This window comes from Synchiropus splendidus, chromosome 18 (assembly GCF_027744825.2).
Source record: "Synchiropus splendidus isolate RoL2022-P1 chromosome 18, RoL_Sspl_1.0, whole genome shotgun sequence".
NCBI classification, from domain to species: Eukaryota; Metazoa; Chordata; class Actinopteri; order Syngnathiformes; family Callionymidae; genus Synchiropus; species Synchiropus splendidus.
Genome location: NC_071351.1, coordinates 11,018,240 through 11,038,964, shown reverse-complemented (window position 1 = coordinate 11,038,964; position 20,725 = coordinate 11,018,240). Strand labels below are relative to the sequence as shown.

At 45.7% G+C, this 20,725-nt stretch overlaps 5 protein-coding genes across 8 annotated transcripts; 3 read left to right on the top strand and 2 right to left on the bottom strand.

The window, feature by feature from the left end:
- The first annotated feature begins 774 nt into the window (after positions 1 to 774).
- LOC128749955 (protein FAM110A-like) lies at positions 775 to 3,184 on the top strand. 2 transcript variants are annotated; one of them, XM_053849988.1, is made up of 2 exons: positions 775 to 905; positions 1,691 to 3,184. In XM_053849988.1, exon 2 carries the CDS (start codon positions 1,776 to 1,778, stop codon positions 2,955 to 2,957), a length of 1,182 nt encoding a protein of 393 aa, XP_053705963.1. In that variant the 5' UTR covers positions 775 to 905; positions 1,691 to 1,775; the 3' UTR covers positions 2,958 to 3,184. The 2 variants fall into 2 exon arrangements, with proteins under 2 accessions (XP_053705963.1, XP_053705962.1); XM_053849987.1 differs by lacking the exon at positions 775 to 905 and adding an exon at positions 944 to 1,135.
- Positions 3,185 to 4,020: 836 nt separating this feature from the next.
- mfsd2al2 (major facilitator superfamily domain containing 2a-like 2) lies at positions 4,021 to 7,661 on the top strand. Its single transcript, XM_053849726.1, has 13 exons — positions 4,021 to 4,062; positions 4,119 to 4,232; positions 5,017 to 5,141; positions 5,225 to 5,345; positions 5,410 to 5,488; positions 5,558 to 5,715; positions 5,995 to 6,085; positions 6,170 to 6,291; positions 6,444 to 6,527; positions 6,888 to 6,971; positions 7,038 to 7,150; positions 7,295 to 7,438; positions 7,496 to 7,661. The coding sequence occupies exons 1-13, from the start codon at positions 4,021 to 4,023 to the stop codon at positions 7,659 to 7,661; spliced, it is 1,443 nt and encodes a 480-aa protein (XP_053705701.1).
- A 591-nt stretch (positions 7,662 to 8,252) lies between these two features.
- Positions 8,253 to 10,394, top strand: LOC128749978 (peptidyl-prolyl cis-trans isomerase FKBP1A-like). The gene is made up of 5 exons (XM_053850041.1): positions 8,253 to 8,385; positions 8,462 to 8,509; positions 9,209 to 9,321; positions 9,386 to 9,551; positions 9,695 to 10,394. The coding sequence occupies exons 1-4, from the start codon at positions 8,349 to 8,351 to the stop codon at positions 9,515 to 9,517; spliced, it is 330 nt and encodes a 109-aa protein (XP_053706016.1). The 5' UTR covers positions 8,253 to 8,348; the 3' UTR covers positions 9,518 to 9,551; positions 9,695 to 10,394.
- On the bottom strand, positions 10,368 to 14,345 carry LOC128749976 (syntaphilin). 2 transcript variants are annotated; one of them, XM_053850037.1, is made up of 6 exons: positions 14,208 to 14,338; positions 13,840 to 13,961; positions 12,866 to 12,969; positions 12,685 to 12,801; positions 12,208 to 12,357; positions 10,368 to 12,143 (listed from the first exon to the last, which is right to left on the bottom strand). In XM_053850037.1, exons 3-6 carry the CDS (start codon positions 12,907 to 12,909, stop codon positions 11,012 to 11,014), a joined length of 1,443 nt encoding a protein of 480 aa, XP_053706012.1. In that variant the 5' UTR covers positions 12,910 to 12,969; positions 13,840 to 13,961; positions 14,208 to 14,338; the 3' UTR covers positions 10,368 to 11,011. The 2 variants fall into 2 exon arrangements, with proteins under 2 accessions (XP_053706012.1, XP_053706011.1); XM_053850036.1 differs by lacking the exon at positions 13,840 to 13,961 and having other exon boundaries at positions 14,208 to 14,345.
- A 342-nt stretch (positions 14,346 to 14,687) lies between these two features.
- On the bottom strand, positions 14,688 to 18,222 carry LOC128749977 (double-strand-break repair protein rad21 homolog). 2 transcript variants are annotated; one of them, XM_053850038.1, is made up of 13 exons: positions 18,055 to 18,222; positions 17,421 to 17,573; positions 17,221 to 17,350; positions 17,012 to 17,096; positions 16,850 to 16,944; positions 16,529 to 16,606; positions 16,333 to 16,428; positions 16,181 to 16,264; positions 15,883 to 16,115; positions 15,751 to 15,829; positions 15,542 to 15,678; positions 15,307 to 15,381; positions 14,688 to 15,191 (listed from the first exon to the last, which is right to left on the bottom strand). In XM_053850038.1, exons 2-13 carry the CDS (start codon positions 17,565 to 17,567, stop codon positions 15,021 to 15,023), a joined length of 1,410 nt encoding a protein of 469 aa, XP_053706013.1. In that variant the 5' UTR covers positions 17,568 to 17,573; positions 18,055 to 18,222; the 3' UTR covers positions 14,688 to 15,020. The 2 variants fall into 2 exon arrangements, with proteins under 2 accessions (XP_053706013.1, XP_053706014.1); XM_053850039.1 differs by having other exon boundaries at positions 14,688 to 15,095.
- Positions 18,223 to 20,725: the final 2,503 nt, after the last annotated feature.

The window sequence follows — 20,725 nt, the reverse complement described above, 5'->3', positions numbered from 1 at the left end:
CATCTGAATATTGATCAAAGTCAAGCCAACACGTTCATTGTAAATGTGCTGGAGTGTGATTCTTTTTATAAAAAACAATGTTTGCCTCTAAGGTCATAACTGTTTGGTGAAGGTCAGTGATGATATTTTGAGAAACAAGTTGTGTTTGTTTGTGTGAGAATGGTGGCAATAAATGTGTCCATATTGTTGTATGAGTCTCACATTTCTTTCTGAAAGCCAGATGAAAAGAGTCACATCATTTGCTTCACTAGATCGCGCGCACTTCTAGGACTCCTTCTGTCGCTCTAGCAGGCGTTTGTGAGCTTGCAAAGCTTTTATTATTTACGGTCACAATAAATGAGAGCTTTCATGACTGTGGCTAAAGTCTAACTGAAATCTGAATAGGAAACAGGAAATGGCCTCAGGGTCGAGCCAACGCGACTGACCTGAGGCCGTAAATAAGTTGATAAAATAATAATAATAATTTAGCTCAATAGACACAAGTGAAAACAGAATTTCGGGTGATATTCTAATTCCTCAAATTTGTATACAATTTCAAAAACAAGAAAGACCTCAGACAGTGTTCAATATATTGATCAATAATTGATTCTAAATGGTAAAATTAGCTGTAAAATTAAATATGCTATCTACAAAGGACCCTGCGAAAACTAGTAATATTCATAGTAGTAGATTCGCTTCTGCCGTGTTCTGACGTCCTTTTGAAATACGTGACGATATGACAGGTAACAAAACAAGGAAGCGATAAAGTGCGACAGCCAATCGGCGTGACGGGGCGGGGCTTGTGCAGCGGCTCATAAGTGGTGGAACAGGTTCGTCTTCAGCCTCAATGGTTTCACTCTAATTTCACTCGGGAAAAGTCAACATGCTCGAGTAAATACTACGGAACCTTCCTCGAGAACCTCCAGGTAAGCGACAGAGTTTATTGTCCAACTGAAGAAATGAGACTGTGTTTGACCTGAAGACTGACATTCCTCCGGAGAGTCGACCTGTCAGGACACGACTGGAGGCCTCCGAGTCAACAGCACATGCTCGCCCCTTGTTTACCTGCTCCACTTGTTTCTTTTGTCTTTTTCCACGAGACATGTCTGCGCTTGAGCTGGAAGCCCCGTTGTTTGTCACTCTGCATTCCTCGCTGGTTAGTAAACACTAATGTCATCGGCTTTCATGTTGTTTTGGGGACTTCCAGGTGAGAAAGGCGACTCCAGCTGCAGCTGAGTTTGACTGACTAGCCAGGGCTGGAATGGCAAACACGTGGAGAATGTGGCTGGCAGATGCAAGCTAGATATTTAAAACACCTTATATCTATAGTGCGATGGAAAATGCTGCTCAGTCAAGTCTAACCAGGAAAACGTCCGCTGCCAACTGACTCTGAAATGTTAAGATGACAGTCTATTGTTTCAGTAGCAGCTGTTGGTGTGTGTGTGTGTGTGTGTTGCTGTTAGACAATGGCGTGGTACCTCCCCGCCGCAGCTGCTCCTCACACAAAATGAAAATGAAGTTTGGCTTTCATTGTGTGTGTCTGCCAAAGATGGATGGCTGCAGGTTCGAAGCTGTCTATCATGTTCCCGTGGCTCTCATTGGCTGAGGAGTTACAGAAAGGGGCGTGTCTGTCCTGGGGGAGGAGGAGTGTCAAACATACTTGCGTTGAAACTCGGAAAGCACTTCACACCACACTGTTGTGTTTCTACAGGAAGACTGAGAGTCCAGGAACGAGTGAGGATGACACACTTGGAATAACACTCCAGGAACTTGGTGGAAAGGAGTCCTTCGCAAGAATGCCGGTGGAGGCCCTCAAGAAGCCGATAAGACCGCCAGCAAGAAATGTGGTCAATGCTACGTACCCGCGACTGAAACCCAAGGGGCCTGTGGGTCCAGACTTTTTCCGCCGGTTTCCACCTGCCACAGTGGGTCCGAGGCAGAGCGCTGTGGAGCGTCTGGAGGCGGACAAGGCCAAATATGTCAAGAGTCAGCAGGCTCTTTCCAAGCCGCCGTCTGTTCGGCCGCCTGATTCGCGGCAACCACTGCTCAGCCCCGGTTCTGCTTCTCGACCCACGAAAAAGACTCCCACACAGCCAAAACCTAAACAGGAGGGCGTCCAGCTCAACCTGGAGCATCTCAGCAGCCTGATCAGTGATGTGAACGATGAACCGGCGTCCGCTCCCAGCCCTGAGAGAACCACAGCGCGCAACAGAGAAGGGCCGCCTGTGCCGACCCGAAACTGGTCCAGCGTGGCTAAAGTCAGATTGAAGGCGTCCACGCCGGTCAAAGTTGAAGGGACTCCTCCTGTCGGGACTATACGCAGGGTGGATGTGAAACCCATGGCCAGTCCGGTGAGGACACCCACCAGGCCGCCCCAGTTCATCCGCCAGCCGCTGCAACCCATTCCACTGCACCCACAATTCCCACTCCGCCCTGCTACTTCTCACCGACGCCTCTTCCCACTCCGACCGACGCCCTCTCCCCTGAAACCAGTCGTGCCTCATTCTGAGCCGGAAGACTCCCCTCCTGCTCAACCCGCTGTAGCTTCCCCCCCTAGCATCAAAGTGTTGGCTCCCCCATCCCCAGCTTTCACCCGTTTATCCTCCTCCAGCTCCAGGAAGCGACCCTCCCTCACACGCTCCAAGTCCGACATGAGCGACCGCTTCTCCAGAGCCGGAACGGAGCTGGAGCGCTTCTTCAATCTGTGTGGCCTGGACCCGGCCGACCTGCAGGAGCTGACCGGCTCCAGCTCCGACATTGTATCGCTCGCTCGATTCCGCAGTGTGAGCGCGCCAGGGTCGGAGTGCGCAGGCTCTGACAGGCAGGAGGATGATGGTGATGATGATGACGATGAAGGAAAGGCCACTGAGCGGGTCCCATATGGAGTTTCTGTGATCGAGCGGAATGCCCGAGTGATTAAATGGCTCTACGGAATCCGGCAGGTGAAAGACGCCTCCCCGAAGAACACCAACCTTTGACCTTCATGTTTCATTAGCTGTGACTCACACTCCCATCGCTGCTGTGAAAGAAACTCTGGCTGAGCAGGATTTTCACCTCAGTAATTTCAGCACTGTAGTGTGCCATTCCTCCAGTGTGTTTTTCTACACGTTTCCTATTGAACAACATAGGAACCATCAAGTGTGTTTTTAAATGTTCTTCATGGTGTTTAACTGTCCGGAAGTTGCTGCTCTGTGAACATTAAAGATTGAACGTTGTAACTGATGCAACCAGAAATTCTTTAATTCGCAGTTTCAAGGTATTTTGCTCTATAAACTACTGAGTGTGACTTATAAATGTTAGAAATATGGTTGACACCAACACGAATTTCTGAATTTTTATGGCTATCATTAGAACTACTGTCTGACGCTCTTTCATGTAGCGTTGTTTATTCCGTGTGAATGAGATTCTCTCTTGTTCCACAAGAGGTCAGAGCAGCCTCATTCATCTGTAAACTGAAGTTGGATTCTCTGATATTTTACCGCGTTTATTTAGATTTTTACTTTGAAATGATTGCCGTATTCTAAAGTTTGGCTTTTATAATTGTAATATAAATATATTTTGTTATAGTATACATATAACAAAATGAATAGATAAAAATAAAACAAAGTAGAAAAAACAATATATAAGCACCATTGCGATTCACATATTTGTTTATTTAAAAGAAAACCATTTATAGTTCAATTGATATATTGGAAACATACATAAATACACATAATCCCTGTGCTGATTATTTCATCTATTCAAAATGCTTCATCCCTTTCATGAATAATCTTGACTGTCTATTGTCTGTGTTTATGTTTTTATCACAATCTTCATTCAACTATCGCCCCACTTTTGCACTCATATGAATATGACAGGCCGACGCTCATCTATTGGAGAATGTGTATCGTTGATCATTCAGTTCCTTCAAGTGGGGGCTGAATAATCCATTTAAAACTTGTTTAACCAGATTCCATGGTGGATTAAGTCGCACCGAGTGTCAGAGTGGAACAAGACTGCACCCTGCACATCGAAGGGCAGCAGCTTCTTTTTTCAGGGGCGATGAGCAGGCTGTTCCAACGGGATCTGTCCTCTGAAGGTCAGGTGAGTCCTCGACGCTGTACCTCTATTTGGACTTGACCGCTGACTGGTCCTCTCAGGACAGCATCTCCCTGTTCCGAAAGTTGTGCTACGCGGTGGGCGGAGTGCCGTATCAGATCACCACAGTGGCCATCGGTGTTTCCCTGCAGATTTTCCTTCTGGATGTTGTGCGGGTGAGCTCGACTCTTGAGTCTGAGTGTGTATGGAGTTATGTTTTGATGTGACTATTCAACTGAACTTCCATTCCTGGGCAGAAATAGGGGTGTTCTTTATGTCTGTTTGGATTTCTATAGTTTCTCCTCTGGGTCAGGTATCACATCCAGTCACATGACATGCATTAAAACAGACCAGAAAACGGTCATTTTGATGCCTTAAAACACAACATATAAACCACTCCAGTGAACCAACTTCCTTGTGACTATAGAGGATACATCAACTTTTTCATAGTCAACTCTTCACGTTTTTCACAAGCTTGTCTTAAAGGAACTGCTTAGCACTACCGCCACCTGCTGTAGTGTAATAAAAGCATTATTACACTTGGTGTGTTTACCACCAAATGTAATAATAAATACAAGTAGGACAGTGAGTTCAGGTTAAAGTGAGGTGCAAATGCGTGCAACCTTCACCTTCACCTTCTTCTGCCACTTATCCGGGATCAGGTTGCGGTGGCAGCATTCAGAGCAAGGAAGCCCACACTTCCCGATCCGCACAAACCTCCTCCAGCTCTTCCCGGGGCATCCCGAGGCGTTCCCAGGCCCGACCGGAGACATAATCTTAACAGCGAGTCCTGGGTCTTCCCCGGGGTGTCCTCCCAGTAGGACATGCCCGGAACACCTCCCCAGGAGGCGTCCAGGGGGCAGATGCCCGAGCCACCTCAGCTGGTTCCTCTCGATGTGGAGGAGCAGCAGCTTATGAGTGCAACTCGACATAAAAAAAAGAGAAATGTTTCCATTCCAGCTGGAGGCCTTTTATGTCTCCTTGATTTTATTCGTGAGCCGGGCCTGGGACGCCGTGACAGACCCTGTGGTTGGATATCTGGTGAGCCGCAGCAAGTGGACCCCCATCGGGAAGCTGACTCCATGGTTGGTGGCCGAGAAGCAGCCGTCATCCTGAATTAGCTGCGGTTGTTCCCCTCCGGCTGAGTTCATCGATGTTTATCACGCAGGCTGCTGCTCTCCACGCCCTTCGCTGTTCTCTCTTATCTCCTGCTCTGGTTCCTGCCGCGGGGGACCCAGAGTGTGATGTGGTTCCTCACAGCCACTTGCCTGTTTGAGACCCTCATGAGTGTAAGTCAGTGCGGCTCACATTTACTCATCTTCCTCCACTATGGCTGATGGCTTCCTCCCTCAGTGCTTCCACGTCCCATATCTATCCCTCAGCATGTTCCTGGGAGGAAATCAGAGGGACAGAGACTCCGCCACAGCCTACAGTAGGTCTTGACCCTCAGCCATGACAAGTGCTGCTGCCTCACACTTCCTGTCTGATGGTGCGTGTGCAGGGATGAGTGTGGAGATGCTGGCCATGCTGCTGGCCTCGGTGATCCAGGGTCAGGTGGTGTCGGTGTACAACACGGAGAAGCAGGAGGTCTGTGGGCAGTTGGACCATGACGCTCCTGGCAGCTCAGCCCCGCCTCACACTGCTGCTCTTCAGGAGACGGTAGCTTGAACTGAAAGGGTTAACTCAGCAGCATTGTGTTGTTCAGCTCCCAGGAAGATTGTGTTACACTATAATTTAGAGCTCAAAGGTTGGTGTCGTGTGCTCTCTCAAAATGACACACAAAAATAATGTGTGCTGCATTGAATTGGCCACGACTAGCAACAAGTTTGAGCCTCTAAATGAATGTGTTTTGCTGAAATTTGAGGGAGTCATTGTCCCTCCGCAGTTCATTGTGTTAAAAAAAAACAAGAATCTTTAATGTCCTCTAAAATGTTTCAGCAAAAAGCGTTCCTGACCTCAGCACTAGTCATCGGCGGCGTGTTTTTCTTCTGCAGCCTTGTCCTTTTCTTAGGGGTGAGGGAGCATAGAGGTGAGTCACTGCGATGGTTTGTTTGAGTCTGACTGTTTCGTTGTGGAGGTCAGGGAAAATGTCACAGGCTTGTCGTCGTCCCAGCTCCTGCGGTCACCAAGAACCGGCCACGGCTCTCCTATCTGGCGTCTGTGAGGAAGCTGATGTGTCATGCTCCCTTCCAGCGGCTGCTTCTTGGCTTTTTGTTCAGCAGCTTTGCATTTCAGGTAGATAATGAACAAGAAACACCGCTGCAGAGACACAGACATTTTTCAACCTGCTATATATATATATGCACGTAATGAAAACACAATTCAGTTACTTTGAATTCATGATGTTCCAGGTGGTAAATAATAATCATAAAACTCTCTCCTTTTAGATGTCGTTGGGTAATTTTGCATTATTTTGCAGCCATGTGTCCGGGCTCGGACCTGAGTTCCAGCACCTTCTTCTGGTTCTGCTGGTAATGAGTTTGCCTCATGTTTTGCTCATAACTATATGATATTATATTGATAATATGAGATGACATAATAATGATAAATGAAATCAAATGAAAGCTGCAAATCCCAGTAAATGGAATATTATCATTACTATACTGGTGCAAAACAAATATAATGTTACCTATTGTGTGACATATGAGTTAAAATAAGTAAAAATAATTTGCCATTGTAATGATTTGCATTATTTTTTTTATGAGATTTTAAATCAAGTTGTGTTTATAAATACTCAATGATATCATTATATATATATAGAATGTAATGTTGACGTTTTTTTAATGAGCACTTTCATTTTTGAAAATGAATGAATCATCCCTTCCTTGTAGGTCTCTGCGTCTGTCGCTGTTCCAATCTGGCAACTGGTCCTTCTCAGAATTGGAAAAAAGGCCACCGTTTTTATTGGACTATCAGTGAGACTTGATGAAAAATGAGGCGTCAAGTCCTGAGGAGGAAACTCACTGGTGTCGTGTTCGCAGCTCTTCATCCCGGCGGTCATAATCGTCGCCTGCGTTCCCAGCAGCCTGCCTGTTTCCATGACTATGTGCATCCTGATGGGATTCAGTGTGGCGACTGTGTTCCTTCTCCCATGGTGAGTCACTTTTCAGCAGGAACATGTCAGTCCCACTGACTGCCAACATGACTCACCGGCAGCGCCTTCCTCCCAGATGAATGCTCTCACAATGCTTTATGCCTCTGCTAAAGTCAGACTCCACTCTTGTCTGGCCCGTGGCAGGTCGATGCTGCCAGATGTTGTGGACGACTTTGCCGCCAAGCATCCCTCCTGCACACACCAGGAGCCCCTCTTCTTCTCCTGCTATGCCTTCTCTACAAAGCTAGTCGGGGGTCTCTCTGTTGGCATCTCCACTATGACCCTGCAGTGAGTCAAACCTCCTTCAGACTGCTGGGGCTCCATCACTTCCATGCTTTTCTGCAGGTTTGTTGGCTACAGAGCTGATGACTGTCACCATGGTGACGGGGTGGTGACAGCTCTGGTTGTGTTGTTCACGCCGGTTCCCATCACACTGCTGCTCATTGGGATGCTCTGCTTCCACTTTTACCCAATAGATGAGAGGTCCAAGCACCAGACCACACACGAGTGAGTTTCATCCAAATCCCTTCCTCAAGTCCTCCAAGTCCCGTAATGCACTGCAGCACTGTTCTTTCTCACTGTCTTGCATGTTTGGGATACATATTTTATAAAGACCCTCAGACCACACACTGCTTCTCACTGTCTTCCAGCAGCCCAGAGGCTTCGCTGCCACCACCAGACCAGAGGGACGTCGGCTGTGCTTCAACACCATCAGATAATCCTGAGCAGATTGGACCCCAGAAGAGCTCCAGAAGGACCAGCCGCTGTAAACCTGGCTTTCATTCTTACTTCCAGAAGCTTCATCGCCCCTCTCTTACGGAGAATGTTTCCAGTTCTGCCACAAAGAAAAGGTCCAAAGTCTCCTGGGTCTAGTGGGATGACACCCATCCATCCATCAAGTTTCTCATGAAATAAAGTCGACTTTCTAAATACATTTTAAAAAGCCCTTTTGTCATATATTACACGTCTGATCATTTTAAATGACTCTAGAAAGTATGAAATGTGTGAATAGAAGTGTAAATACAGTCGCAGTAACATAGAGAGGGACAAGGTTTCGGTGGCAGTGCGCTGCGCAGAGATGACAGTGAAGATGTTGTGGAGGCGGAGGCGGTGGGAGCCGCATCCATGCCCTCCCTTGCTCCCACCAGCCGCTTCCGCTCACTCTGCACGGTGGTCGTCAGTCAGTCCGAGGAGCGAAATGGGAGTAGAAATCGAGACCATAACTCCCGGCGATGGTGAGAAAACCAGCCTAACGCGCTCGTTTCTCACAACTTCAGATCTGGCGATTCATTGTGTTGTTCTCACTTTCAGGGAGGACGTTCCCAAAGAAGGGCCAGCGGGTAGTTGTCCACTACATCGGTGAGTGCGCGGTTAAATCAAACCACCCAGTTAAAGTCGCCCTGCGTTGGCTAATATTAACTTTACAAACCCAATTAAGTGAGTGTTGTAAATAGTTGTGTCACGTGTGCGTCGACTGCGTCTCCAGTTGCCGTGGTTGCTTGTGTTAGCATCGTGGCTAACGCAAACGATGCAGTGTTTCATCGTCAAAGTTGGGCCGGTTTTAAAGTCTTTCTTTTACACGAGTGCTCGTGAGCCTAATAGTTAAATCTCACCGCGTGTGTTTTCGTCGAATTGACCATCTGCCCTTGTTGAATAACTGCTGCATAGCGAACATTAGCTCGTCGGCCTTGTGATGCTATTCGGCTAACTTCACCTGAGCTCAGTCTGATTCTGAAATAAATCCATACGATTGTTAGAAATAGTGAGAAACTTCAACAGCATCGCACTTTATTACAGTCTGTGCCTGTCTGCACCTTTCTCATCCAAGGCGTTGCTTGAATAAAGTCCTTAAAATAAGAGTCAGATTTGTGTAAGTCAATGAAATCTGTGTTTTCTTCCAAAAGGTGGGATATAAAATGATGTTATTGCATTTCAAAAACTGACTTTTACCCAGGTTTGATGGTAGTAATTTGATTGTGGAGTTGGGTTTCAACTGTAGATGGACAAACCACCATTTGTAATGTATGTAGAGTGATGCCAGCGTCTCTCTCTGACTAGGAACGCTGTCGGATGGGAAGGTGTTTGACTCCTCAAGGTCCCGTGGAAAGCCATTCAAGTTCAAGATTGGGCACCAGGAGGTGATCCGCGGATGGGAAGAAGGAATGGCGCTGGTAGAGAGGAGTGAGATCAACGATTGACCTGTGCTTGTATTGAGCTAACACCAATGATCCACAGATGAGTGTCGGTCAGCGGGCCAAGCTGATCTGCTCACCAGACTTTGCCTACGGCAGTAAAGGACACCCTGGCATCATACCACCCAATGCCACTTTGACCTTCGACGTGGAGCTGCTCGGTCTGGAAGCTTGAAACAGCACTGGCTAATTCCCCTCAGATTTTCAGGGTGAGTTAATTCCTCTCATTTTGTAAACCATCTTTTCATGTTTATTTGGTCATGTTTATTCTCTCATTCCACATTGTTTTTTTGTCTTGGTGTTTGCACTTGGGCAGAGCCATGATCAAGGTTGTGTTGATCTATGACCACAGGTTGACGCTTATCCCAGTGACATGGACAAGAATCAGATGACACACTGGCGATTCCTGCGTAGGACCTAATGTCGAGAGATCATCCGCCTACTTTGATATCCAGGTGTTATGTCACTTCATGCTATTCTTTGACCACCATCCTGTGTTTTATTTCCAGTTTTTTTTAAAAATCTGAATCAAATTGCTTTACAGTCAGGATTTTAACGTGTCATAAATGTTCAGTGAGAGTCAGTGGCCTTTACGAAATGTCTTGTGTTGAATTGTCTTGGCTTCACTAGAAAGGAGAAAATGTTTTTGGTTTTTTTTCTAATTGTGATAAAGCTCATATGGAATCCATTGTTGCAGAGGAAGCTGAAACAAGCACATTAATGCCGTCACCAGAGCTTAGTATTCATCAGCAGTTATTAATTTATGAAGATGAAATCCCTCACGCGTGTTTGACATGTTGAATGGAAAAGAGGAGAGTTTATCGTAAAGAAAGTTGCGGTGGGAAAGTTCCGGGCAAAGATTCGCAGGTCACACCTCCAGTTGTGCTCCAGGACGTCTGTGCGTTCCAAGCTGTACGTCAAAGCTCTGCGTTTTACTCTTGACATTAAAAGAGTCATTTTAACACCACATGCTTTTTTCACCATGACTGTGCCCTCCACACGTATGAAACACATCAGAGACGCGGACAATAAAGAAAGACATTCTGTTTATTGTGCAATATTTGTGCAATTTAGCAAGAATTATACAGGAATAATATTCATCTTCTGGAAGTCCTCATTGTCGATTGCAGGCCGTGTTTGAGCTGAAATGAAATCAGTGCAAAATCTCTTTATAGAAATGAACCATTACATTCTAAGATGTTTGTAGGAGACCAAACATGCGTCACACAGAGGTTGTGTGTTTTCGTATGTGTAAACTAAGTTTGACAGTTGTTTTTTTTTGGCTTTTTCTTGATCGAAAACTTGACATGAGTCTGTCATTATTGTGATGCAAAATACATTATCAGTGATACAAAATACTGCATGGTTCGGTGCAAGGAAAGCAAGCCACACTTGTAACATTCAGTCTTATCGCATTAGATGCAACACACATTTTGTCAATAATTTTTAAAGTAACAATGTAAAAGTCACTCTAAACTGTACTGATGGAGAATCTAAATGGCTGGTTATGGATCAGTCGCAGGTCCTTCAGAGGTGATGTGTCATGTTGTGAGATGCTATTGTCATGCAGAGTCTCAGCTTTGCGAAATGACCTCCTTTGGAATCCCTGTTGACCTTGGGTCGCTGCAGCAAAGTCACCTGATTGAAAGTCTTAGATGACTTCCTGTTCTCAGAAAGCAGTTCCTCCGCTGATATTGGGGGGTCTGCGTCCCCTTCCGGCGTTCTGGCGTCGGATCGAGTGCAGAGCCACGGCGCAGCAGCCTCTAAGCAGCGAGCCTATGTGACATACAGGCATGACGTCCCCTCTGCAGAGCCACGCCATGGTCGGCATCATCGGCACGGCCAAAGCTAACAGATCCACCAGGAAGTAGCGGCTCCAGTGGTATCTCTGCGGAGGATGTGCTGCCTCACTTTCATCCTCCTCGATCTCCACCACGGCGGCTTCTTGCATCGCCGGGAGTGGAGTGGGCTGGCTGATGAGGGGCTCTGTCGGCAGGTCTGGACTTCTGGACACTTTGACCTCCAGGGGAGATTCGAGAGGTAAAGACAATGGGGCTTGATGTGGTTCAGATGGGCTAATGTCCACCACGGTTGAGGACACAATGCTGAGCTCTTCAATGGCGCTGTCCTCGCCGAGCCAAGTCATGGTGGGGCTGCAGGCCTGAGAGCGCACTTCTGGCTTCCTCTGCTCCGGAGCGGTCGGGGTGGGGATCGGCTCGCTGGCCGGAGCAGCTGGGTGCGGCTCCTCCTGAGGCAGGTGCAGGAACAGGTGATGATGAGGGAGGTAGCTGTGTCCGCTGCACCTGCAGCTGCTGCTGAGCGAGTGACAGGAGTGAGACAGCACGGCCCCCCCACTGCACATCCTGTCGCAGGTGAAGGAGCGGGACAGCGTGGCGGGGCTTCTGAGGTGGCTCTGCGGAGGCAGCGTGTCAGACAGCAGAGCTGGATCCAGAAGAAGGTGGGTCTGGTGAGACCCCCTGCTGGAGTCCGGAGCGTTGGGACCGCGCTCCAGCTGCAGCGCTTCACTGCTCAGGCGGCTGTGGGTGGTGCTGCGGCTCAGCGTGCTGGCAGGAGAACAGCCGCAGGAGCGAGACTTGCCCCTTGACTCGGATTCTAGTTTCGGGTCATGATCCCGAACCCCTGAACTGGACTTGACTGACTCCACCACCTCCTGAAGGTGAAGGATCTCCTTGCGGGCCTCCTTCAGAGCCAACTGAGCCTCCAGACGTTGACACTCTTCCACAATCCAATCTTCCTGCATCTTGTAGAGCTGACTCCTCAGGTCGTCTATTTCACAGTCTCTGGAGTCAGAAAGTAAAAGAGCATGATGGACCTGCCGAGGGAAAACTACGGTTTCAGCTTCACCTGTGCTGTAACCTCTCCACGTTCTCCCTCAGCCTGGCCCGTAGGTGCCGGATACACACCTCCTTCTGCTGCAGGGGGGTGAGGTACTGCTCTGGGGTCGGGGGTCGGATCCCATGGTTGTCACTGCAAATGCTGTGCTTTGCCTGACGCCTGAGAGAGCGCAAACGATCACTGACAATAGCTCATGCATGAGCACGAATGTGACTGGTCAAAACTGGGGATGAATTATTCAGCACTGGTGGTTTTTTTTTTTTATAACTCGAACATTTAGACTCACAAAGTTGCGTAGTTAGTCTTCATAAAATATGTATTCCACACATTCATTCTCTGGATTTAGAGTCATAAAACACACAGCAAAGCTATGAAATATGCATTTTTCAAACACGTGTGTGTGAAACATGGTTTTATGGAATCAAAGCAAATGAATGGAATTTAAGTGAGTGCTATTATCATTTAAGTGTGGATTGTTTTGGGTACCTGGGGGTTGTGGGGTGCATCCTGGGTGTTGGGCAACCCTCTGCTGCTCTGAGCCGACTGGCATACATGCTGGTGCTGTCATTGTGGGACTGTCTTCCACTAGTTCCCACTGAACACCTGACACAGACACAGCTCTTGAAAATGTTCTCTGCAGTGGTGTTGAAAACAGGTGAAGATTTACCTGCGCTGATTTGCGGTGGCCCTTCGACTGGGTGTGAGTGACATGGATGTGCTGGTGACTTCTCCACTGCTTTGAGAACCACGCTAGGAGGCCTCACCCTGAGCCTGAACACAGACGTGTTGGTCAACGATAGAGAATCAAGAATGAATACTTACTTTAGGACCCATTTCTTCAGCAAAACTCGAGCACCCCAAAACAAATAGTAATACCTCACAAACCTGGTGTGTACAGCTGGTATCATGAGCTGAAAAACGTTAAAATGTATTGAATGCGTTTTAGTAATTTTAGAAAAAAGAAAAAAATCATCATTTATATCACAAAGTTACATACCAATCTGGAACGTTTACATTCTCTATTACAATACGTTTCTTAATGTGACGTCACGGACAACAATGACATCACTCAAATGCCTGCAGGAGCCAAATCCCTTCCTTTTTTTTCTTCTTTTTTTAAACAAAATTTAAACAAATCTAATGTTAATCGACGGAAATTTGAGGTGAATTTGAAACCGATAACAGCGCTAGCAATGGCAAGTGAAATTTGCATCCCTGAAACAACAACACTTTAATTTGAATTTTGTAAATAACAACAAGCCAATAATTTCGAATGTCAAATGAACAAGTTTCTACAGCGGGAAAACGCTAAACGTTTCGAAGTAACTACATGAATTGTGTCCCATGTTACTGGGTGTTAAATAACTGTTTTTGAAACAAATATCATACAATACTAGAGATGTATGCCTGAGGTAGGAAAATATTTTGTTGCTGTCCCTATGCTATTACGTATTTTAAAACGTATGTGCAGCAAAGATTAACTTTTAATGGATGGAGATGTATTCATAAACAGGTGAAGCAACAGCCTGAATCATCGCAAGAGCTGCAGTGTCACAGATGAGCATCCACAATCTGGGACACTCGGATCCGCGCAACAGGTGTTTAGTGCGTAACTGCTGTGAAAATACGCAGTGTTCTTACGTAAGTGTCGGTGTGGAGGCGAGGATCGCAGCTCAACTGTCCTGTGGAAACAGAGTCCGCTCTGCCTTCACTTTAGACGGAGGGTGCTGCGTCCTTGTGGGAGTCATCGTTACATCTGCCATCTGTCCAAAAATAAAAGTGGCGGATAAACAAGCGGTGGTTGCGGATTAGCAGAGACTCGGAACACGCCGGGAAGTCGCTGATATTTTCATTGTTTTCGCGAGAGATGCGATGAAAACTCGATGTGAATAACGTGGAAATACGAATTCTAGACGAGGCAGAAATGACAGTCCCGTCTCAGCCATGTCCTGCTCGCGGATGCTCGATATGGACGGAGCTGACCAGCGACATAGCGAGGCTCACCCTACCATATCTGCAGGAGGAAGTGTCAGGAGCGAGGAAGGAAGGTGTCGATGTCCGAGGCGAGGAGGCGCAGGTGATGGTGAGAGTCCATTCTGCATCCATGAAAACAGGATGACGCGACTGCAGCGTCCCACAGTCCTCCGGCGTCAGCAGAGGGCGCTGCTGCACTCATAGAGGTGATTTATCGACCATGACGAAGCTCCAATGTGGACAGGCAGCGTTTAATGTATTATTGCACTATTTTTTTTTTAACAAACATGAAGTTCAACAAGCTTGTGTACATATCTTTGCAAGTCTTATAAAGCTGGAAAGGAAAAAATAACTGAGATAATGTTGCATATAACTTTACATCATGGCAAAACTGTTGTGTTTCAAGTGTCGATATGATGACCATATTTTGGTGTTTTATTATATGTAATCGTTGCCTTTCATTGGACGCCACATTGTCTGAAGAAAATGCACACAGTCATTTAATTTCATATTTTACTTTTGTAACCAACTTCAGCAGTAAACCATGAAATTGCATTGTGATCCAGGATACAGTCAACAGCCCCACATTTCAGGGAGGTAAACAGTGAGTAGGACAACAAAAACTTAGAACAACAGAATAAATTATCACCTAAATATATAAATACATTTAAATACACTTGAAATGTATAACTCTCAACAGGTAAAACTGTGTTAAGACTACCCATTACGAACAAAGCTCCAAAACTAGCCTTACATTCAGTTCATTTTATTTCAGTAAATGATAAATTATCGAATAGCACTGACCAATTTTGCCATAGAACAGATCAAACTGAGCATGCTCTCTAAAACTAGAACCTTGGTCCTGGGGTGATCAGGATGTCCCCGTAGGTTGCGTTCTGGTACAGCTGGACGACTTCCAGCTTCTGCAGGACGAGCAGACTTGAGAAAGTGCCCGCTGCCTGTGAGCGATTGTTGCCGGCGCACAGCGCCATCAAGCTGAACGAGGCGGCATTGCAGCTCTGATACACAAACATTTCATTTGGCCAGTTCTACACTCCTTCACATATTACTTCATTAGAAACAAATGAATGACGAGTCGTTTGATATCCAAAGAAAATGTTTGAAGGTTCTTACTTTGAGGACACGATGAATCCTCCACGCCCTCTGGGTTATTCTACTGTCCATGAATTCTTGGTAGTTCACCGCCGACTGATGATAAAAGCGACATTTTTCAGGCAAACAATGACTCGTCATCTCTCTTTTCTCCCAACAGTTGGCAGTATTTATCATTAAAACGGGCTGTTTATTATCTCATTTCAAAGTAGATTGTTCCAGGCTTTTTCAAATGCTGGAGTGTGTTTGCTTTTACCTGAGTGGAAAGAGTGTCGGGAGGCTCAGCAGATGGCTGAACACAGAGAGAGTCTTCTGATGGGAGTTCTGGCGTGGTCAATGGTGGTGAATCACCTAAACTGCTGCGGACACTATTATCCTCTCTCTGTTCTGCAGCTGACCAAAAAGCAGAATACTTCACTTTAAAAAGTCAAGTGCAATCCTGATTTTTCGCTGTGGATTATATACCCCGGAGTTTCTCCTGATGTACCTCCTCCACTCCAAAGTCTACGTCAGGAGACTCCATCATGAGACACCTGGAAAAGAACTGTAGAAGAGGACGTGTAAATGATATGATAATATCCTCGTGCTTGTTTATACCTCCTTGATGGTAGAGGAGTCGACACTGCTGCACATCTGTGAGAAGAGGTTGTTTGCACTGCCGCGCTCCATCCACTGCATGAGTGTCCTGGTCGGCGGAGCCATCTCCATTGGGGCGAGCAGGTCAGAGTAGTCGGCAATCTGCTTTCTGATGGTGTCAGTGCTCAGTTCTTTAACATGATCGACGACTAACTTGCGTTTTCGTCTCAACCGCTTCTTCTCCTCCATGTTCACTAGAAGCAACGTTTTAAAAATTTACTGCAGCACTGGGTAACATGAAGAAACCAAACATGCATACCAGGAGCCGCCACAGGTTTAAGGTGGGACGCCTCCTTGTTCAATGTGGAGTTCTCAGCTTCCACAGGCTCTACTGTGTCAACATCTGCAAAGTAGTTTCCATGTCACCAGTTGACTGAATTAGCCAAGATATTTGGCTAAATGAGCTTTTACCTTGCTTCTCATGGAGTGATAGGTTCTTGGAATTCTGGTCGGGCGGTTCCTTATGTAAGAAGTCCACGGCGTGGTCACTGCAGCTTTCGAGGAAGGCTACAAGATGACACACGTGGACAGAGAAGACATGTTTGAAGTGACAGCTTTGCAAACAGCGTCCCGTCAATGGTGAGGGTCATAAGTAACACTTCTCTACCGAGCAGTTCATGTTCGTTGCCCTCGTCACCAAATCCATCCTCTCCAAAGGCCAGACTTGGGAAAGTCAGGTCCTTCCCTACAAGACAGGGACAAACACACAAAGAAGGCAATGTGGACAGTGTTGATCTGTTCAGAAACAGAACTGCACCTTCCACAGCCAAACAAAATCATCTGAGTTGAATCTCATTTGTCTTACTGCTATATTTGTTAACTTCATTTTAAAACAAATAGTATTCTCCTCTGCAATCACCACATGTTTTTGAAGCTATAACTAAACAGCAACTACAAAAAGAGCACAATAGGATGCAGCATTTCGGACCAGAAGCCACAAAGTTCAGGAAATTGTTCCCCAAATCGTCTTTCAGAGTGATTTCCTCTGGTCGACTCTGGTGGTGTGAGAAGCAATCCGAGTCGCTGGAACACAGTGCAGTGAAAGAATTAGTACTTGAACCCGCTCACAATCCGGAGACAACATGTGTACCTCATTTCTGGCATTGAGCTATCAAGGCAAGTGAAATCTTCAGTTAAAGTCATGGCTCTAGTATTCACAGGAGCACCTGTCAAGCCTGATGGACGAGGAGAGACAAAATATGACTTTTAGTTTCAAGTCTTTTCAATTTGTTATCCACCTTTGTTCGAAGTTACTGGGTACAAGAGAGGCGTCTATCAAGAAGATATTAAAGTGATCACCTGGACGGAAGGTCATGTTGATTTTCACAAGGGCTTCGCTACTGTCAGCATGTAGGTATTCGGCTTTTCTTGAGAGGATGCGAACCACACCGAGGAGTAGATGTCCATATGTTCTCATTCCAACATTCAGCTATTGAAAAAATTAAACCGTTCAGTCCGTTCATTTTGTTTTCGCTGAAATGAACGAATGCCTTGGATACCTCAAGCGACTTTATTTCTTTGACAGCTGACTCCACGCTACATTGAAGCACATCTGCCTTGGTGACTTTTCCCTGCCAAAAGGCTGCCAGCCAGACTTTGCCTAAAGTCCCCTGCTCAGAGTTGAACTGGTTGATGTAGAACAGCATCTTGTGCTGCAGCAAACACAATTAAAAGCAACTTAAACTGCAAGTCCAACCAACCCACTGAAGGTCAGCTCTGTCTGAAACATTCTTTCTTCCCCACCACCACTGGAGACAGCGACCAATCCAGATTCAAATGGTAAGAACAAGTTGCAACGCACTGCAACTGTTCACAGTGTATATATGACATTCCACCGGCAGACTATTCTGTCACTATTCTACCATTCTACCAAGTGAAATATTAAGTGACGACTTATTGGTCGGGGAATAAGTCACCTATAATACTTTTTGAACACGTCCACCGAGTGTCTGTACGCGATACGGTGAATAAAATATATATATGTTGAACGTCGCGAACTGAGCTGCGAACAAGATATAAGTTTTCAACGAACTTGACACTCAACGTGGCGTCGAAACGCGGATGGAATTGTGAAGTTTAGTCGGGAAATTGGTCGTTTGCGAGTGGAGGTTCATGGATGACGCAGCATCTTACCTAAGCCTTGACGTCAAATTGTTGAGTGACGCCCCGCGCGCCAACGAGCGCGAGACGCTATTGAGGCGGTATGTTTTTATGCTTTATTGTTAATTATTAGCATTAGTATGAGCATGTATAATTTATAAACAGTCGCTGTGTGTTGAACATCAAAGCCATTATCGAGTAAACGTCACATGAAAGCGCATAGAGGGGTTTCACGGTGCGTCATCACTACGTCATCCAACTCGGAAGCCGCCATGTTGGCGATACTCTGTGGATGGAGTGCGATGGAAAAACGCACAAATAAAACAGAAAGGCTCGTCGAAACGAGTTGGGAGTGACTGGACATACAGAGAGTGACTTATGTGTTTATAAGGAAGCGCATCTGTCAACAGGATGCAACTGCTGAAACAATCTCATCTCGAATTGTGAATGTCTTTGAGGATTATGAAGCAGTTCCAAGGGAAACAGAAGGAGTCTGAATCCTATTTCAGTTTTTACCCAGTTTGTCTTCGATTTTCTTTTCCATTCTAATTCAAATTAATTTCGCGGCATCATTTAATTTAGAAAATGTACACATTGGATTTTAAAATTTTAAAAAGTTTTTCAAATGATTATACATGTTCACATTATCTAAAATATGGAATAATAATGAATGCAAAGACTTAAATGATGTTATTATATACAGTAGGTCAGCATTTCAGTCTGTCAAGTAGTTTGCCTGCAGAGATTTTTAATGTCCAGCAGGTGTCAGTATTCAGTGACACAGTATCAGCACACTGTGTCATTGTGTCGAAACGCTTTATGATGCCTCACTTACCCTTTACTACTCAATGTGGTGGTGCAGACCCGTACGAGTTGGCTCCGTCGTCGTGGGTGAGCGACCCGGACCCGGTCTGCCGTCGGTGACGTATCCTGGTTTCGTCAATTACCTGTTTTGTCACCTATTCCATCCACCGCCGAGGACCTGAGATGTCACCGGAGTTTGGAGGCGTATAACCAGATGGTGTGCGGATGGGCCAGGAAACTGTTACACCAAGCCATCGACATTTGCACCTTATACGAGAATGTGACGTATTTAAATATTTTGATGTTGACATTTTAGTTTGTGCTGAAGTATTTTTTTGTGTGTGTTTGAGACAGCTTTTTAAGGGAACGTTTTGAAAACTGTGTTGGCATCAATAAATATGTTCTGATAAAAGTTCTGTGTGTTCTCTTCCACAGCAGTATAATGCAAATTAATATTCATTTAGGCTATACTTTTTTGCAAAATATTTGGATGTTGTCCACAGTTTTGGCACAAAGGTCCTGGTTCAGCTTCCCTAACCACAAGCGCCTCCTTTCTTCCATCTGGCATTGTTCTCCTTGAGTTGTCATAACTTTTGGAAGTTGATAAAATTCCAAATGTTTTTCACAATTGGAACGATTCGTACAATCCAAAACATGACCGTAATTCACCATTTTTTCAAGGAAACACTGCAGAATCGCCTTCAGTACCGCTCTGCACTGAGCAGTGACTATGTCCAACATGGCAAATTCCAGGTTTGACACGCCATGAAAACTCTCTATAAAAGCTTATGAATAAATGTCATGTTTATTAACTATTAATGTCTACTAAACTATTGTCATTATACAGCTTATTCAATTTAAAATAAAATAATTATCTCCTCAATAACTATGTGGTATTTGCAACTGTTTTCTTGTATTTCTAGTTTATCCAATAGAATTGAACCACCACAGCTAACTCATTTTATTCATCTGTGTAGCTCCAATAGATGGCTGCAGTGTGGAGTAGTGGTTATCTGAACAGTAAGAGGGTTGTACCCGGAGGAGAAACACTGGCAGACTTCCAGAAAACCCTCAGGAGCTGAGATGTATAATCTGGTATTGTTTTTTTTTAAGAGCGCTGTGTTGGTTTGAGGCACGTGTGTTGTTTAAAATTGACTTGCTAAAATGTCAGCCAATCCGGTTAAAGCTGTCCGTGCTGCCACTGGTAAAGAGGAAGCAATTACGAAGCATCTGGCGAAGATTATATGTGGTTAATGTCTTCTAATTTTAGTCGATCCTTGTGTGTTAAACACACTATATTACCAAAAGTATTTGCTCACCCATTCAAATGGTCAGAATCCGCTGTTGGAATCACTTGGCCTGGCTGCAGGTGTATCAAATCAAGCACCTGTTTTGGCAAATATTTGTGAAAATATAGGCCGCTCTCAGGAGCTCTGTGAATTCCAGCCTTATTATAAGAAAATGGAAGAGTTTGGGAGCGACCGCAACTCCGCCACAAAGTGCTCGGCCATGTAAACTGACAGAGAGGGATCAGTGGATGCTGAGGAGCATAGTGCAAACGTCAGTTGCTACAGAGCTCCAAACGTCATGTGGCCTTCAGATTCGCCCGAGCACAGTACGCAGAGAGCTTCATGGAATGGGTTGCCATGGCCGAGCAGTGGTGTAAAGCAATCCGGCCTTCTCCACTAATATCAGTGTGTGTCCTCACCAATGCGATTTTGGAAGAATGGTCCAAAATTCCTATGAACATGCTCCTCAACCTTGTGGACATCCTTCCTAGAAGAGTTGTTCTAAGTTCTAATAGCTGCAAAAGGTGGACTGACATCATATTGAACCTTATGTGTCAGAAATGGGATGGCACTTAATTTCATATGCGAGTCAAGGCAGGTGAGCAAATACT

Bases quoted from the DNA above. Each gene is read 5' to 3' on its own strand.
- LOC128749955 (XM_053849987.1), top strand. From the start codon at position 1,026: ATGCTCGCCCCTTGTTTACCTGCTCCACTTGTTTCTTTTGTCTTTTTC. The intron at 1,136-1,690 runs GTTAGTAAACAC...GTGTTTCTACAG, and splicing joins TCACTCTGCATTCCTCGCTG to GAAGACTGAGAGTCCAGGAA.
- mfsd2al2 (XM_053849726.1), top strand. From the start codon at position 4,021: ATGAGCAGGCTGTTCCAACGGGATCTGTCCTCTGAAGGTCAG. The intron at 4,233-5,016 runs GTGAGCTCGACT...TTTCCATTCCAG, and splicing joins TCCTTCTGGATGTTGTGCGG to CTGGAGGCCTTTTATGTCTC. The intron at 5,346-5,409 runs GTAAGTCAGTGC...TTCCTCCCTCAG, and splicing joins TGTTTGAGACCCTCATGAGT to TGCTTCCACGTCCCATATCT.
- LOC128749978 (XM_053850041.1), top strand. From the start codon at position 8,349: ATGGGAGTAGAAATCGAGACCATAACTCCCGGCGATG. The intron at 8,386-8,461 runs GTGAGAAAACCA...TCTCACTTTCAG, and splicing joins GACCATAACTCCCGGCGATG to GGAGGACGTTCCCAAAGAAG. The intron at 8,510-9,208 runs GTGAGTGCGCGG...CTCTCTGACTAG, and splicing joins GGTAGTTGTCCACTACATCG to GAACGCTGTCGGATGGGAAG.
- LOC128749976 (XM_053850036.1), bottom strand. From the start codon at position 12,909: ATGTCACTCACACCCAGTCGAAGGGCCACCGCAAATCAGCGCAG. The intron at 12,802-12,865 runs GTAAATCTTCAC...TGTCTGTGTCAG, and splicing joins GCCACCGCAAATCAGCGCAG to GTGTTCAGTGGGAACTAGTG. The intron at 12,144-12,207 runs GTGAAGCTGAAA...TTCTGACTCCAG, and splicing joins GTGGAGAGGTTACAGCACAG to AGACTGTGAAATAGACGACC.
- LOC128749977 (XM_053850038.1), bottom strand. From the start codon at position 17,567: ATGCTGTTCTACATCAACCAGTTCAACTCTGAGCAGGGGACTTTAGGC. The intron at 17,351-17,420 runs GTATCCAAGGCA...TTTTTTCAATAG, and splicing joins AAGAAATAAAGTCGCTTGAG to CTGAATGTTGGAATGAGAAC. The intron at 16,265-16,332 runs GTAAAAGCTCAT...ACTACTTTGCAG, and splicing joins ATCACTCCATGAGAAGCAAG to ATGTTGACACAGTAGAGCCT.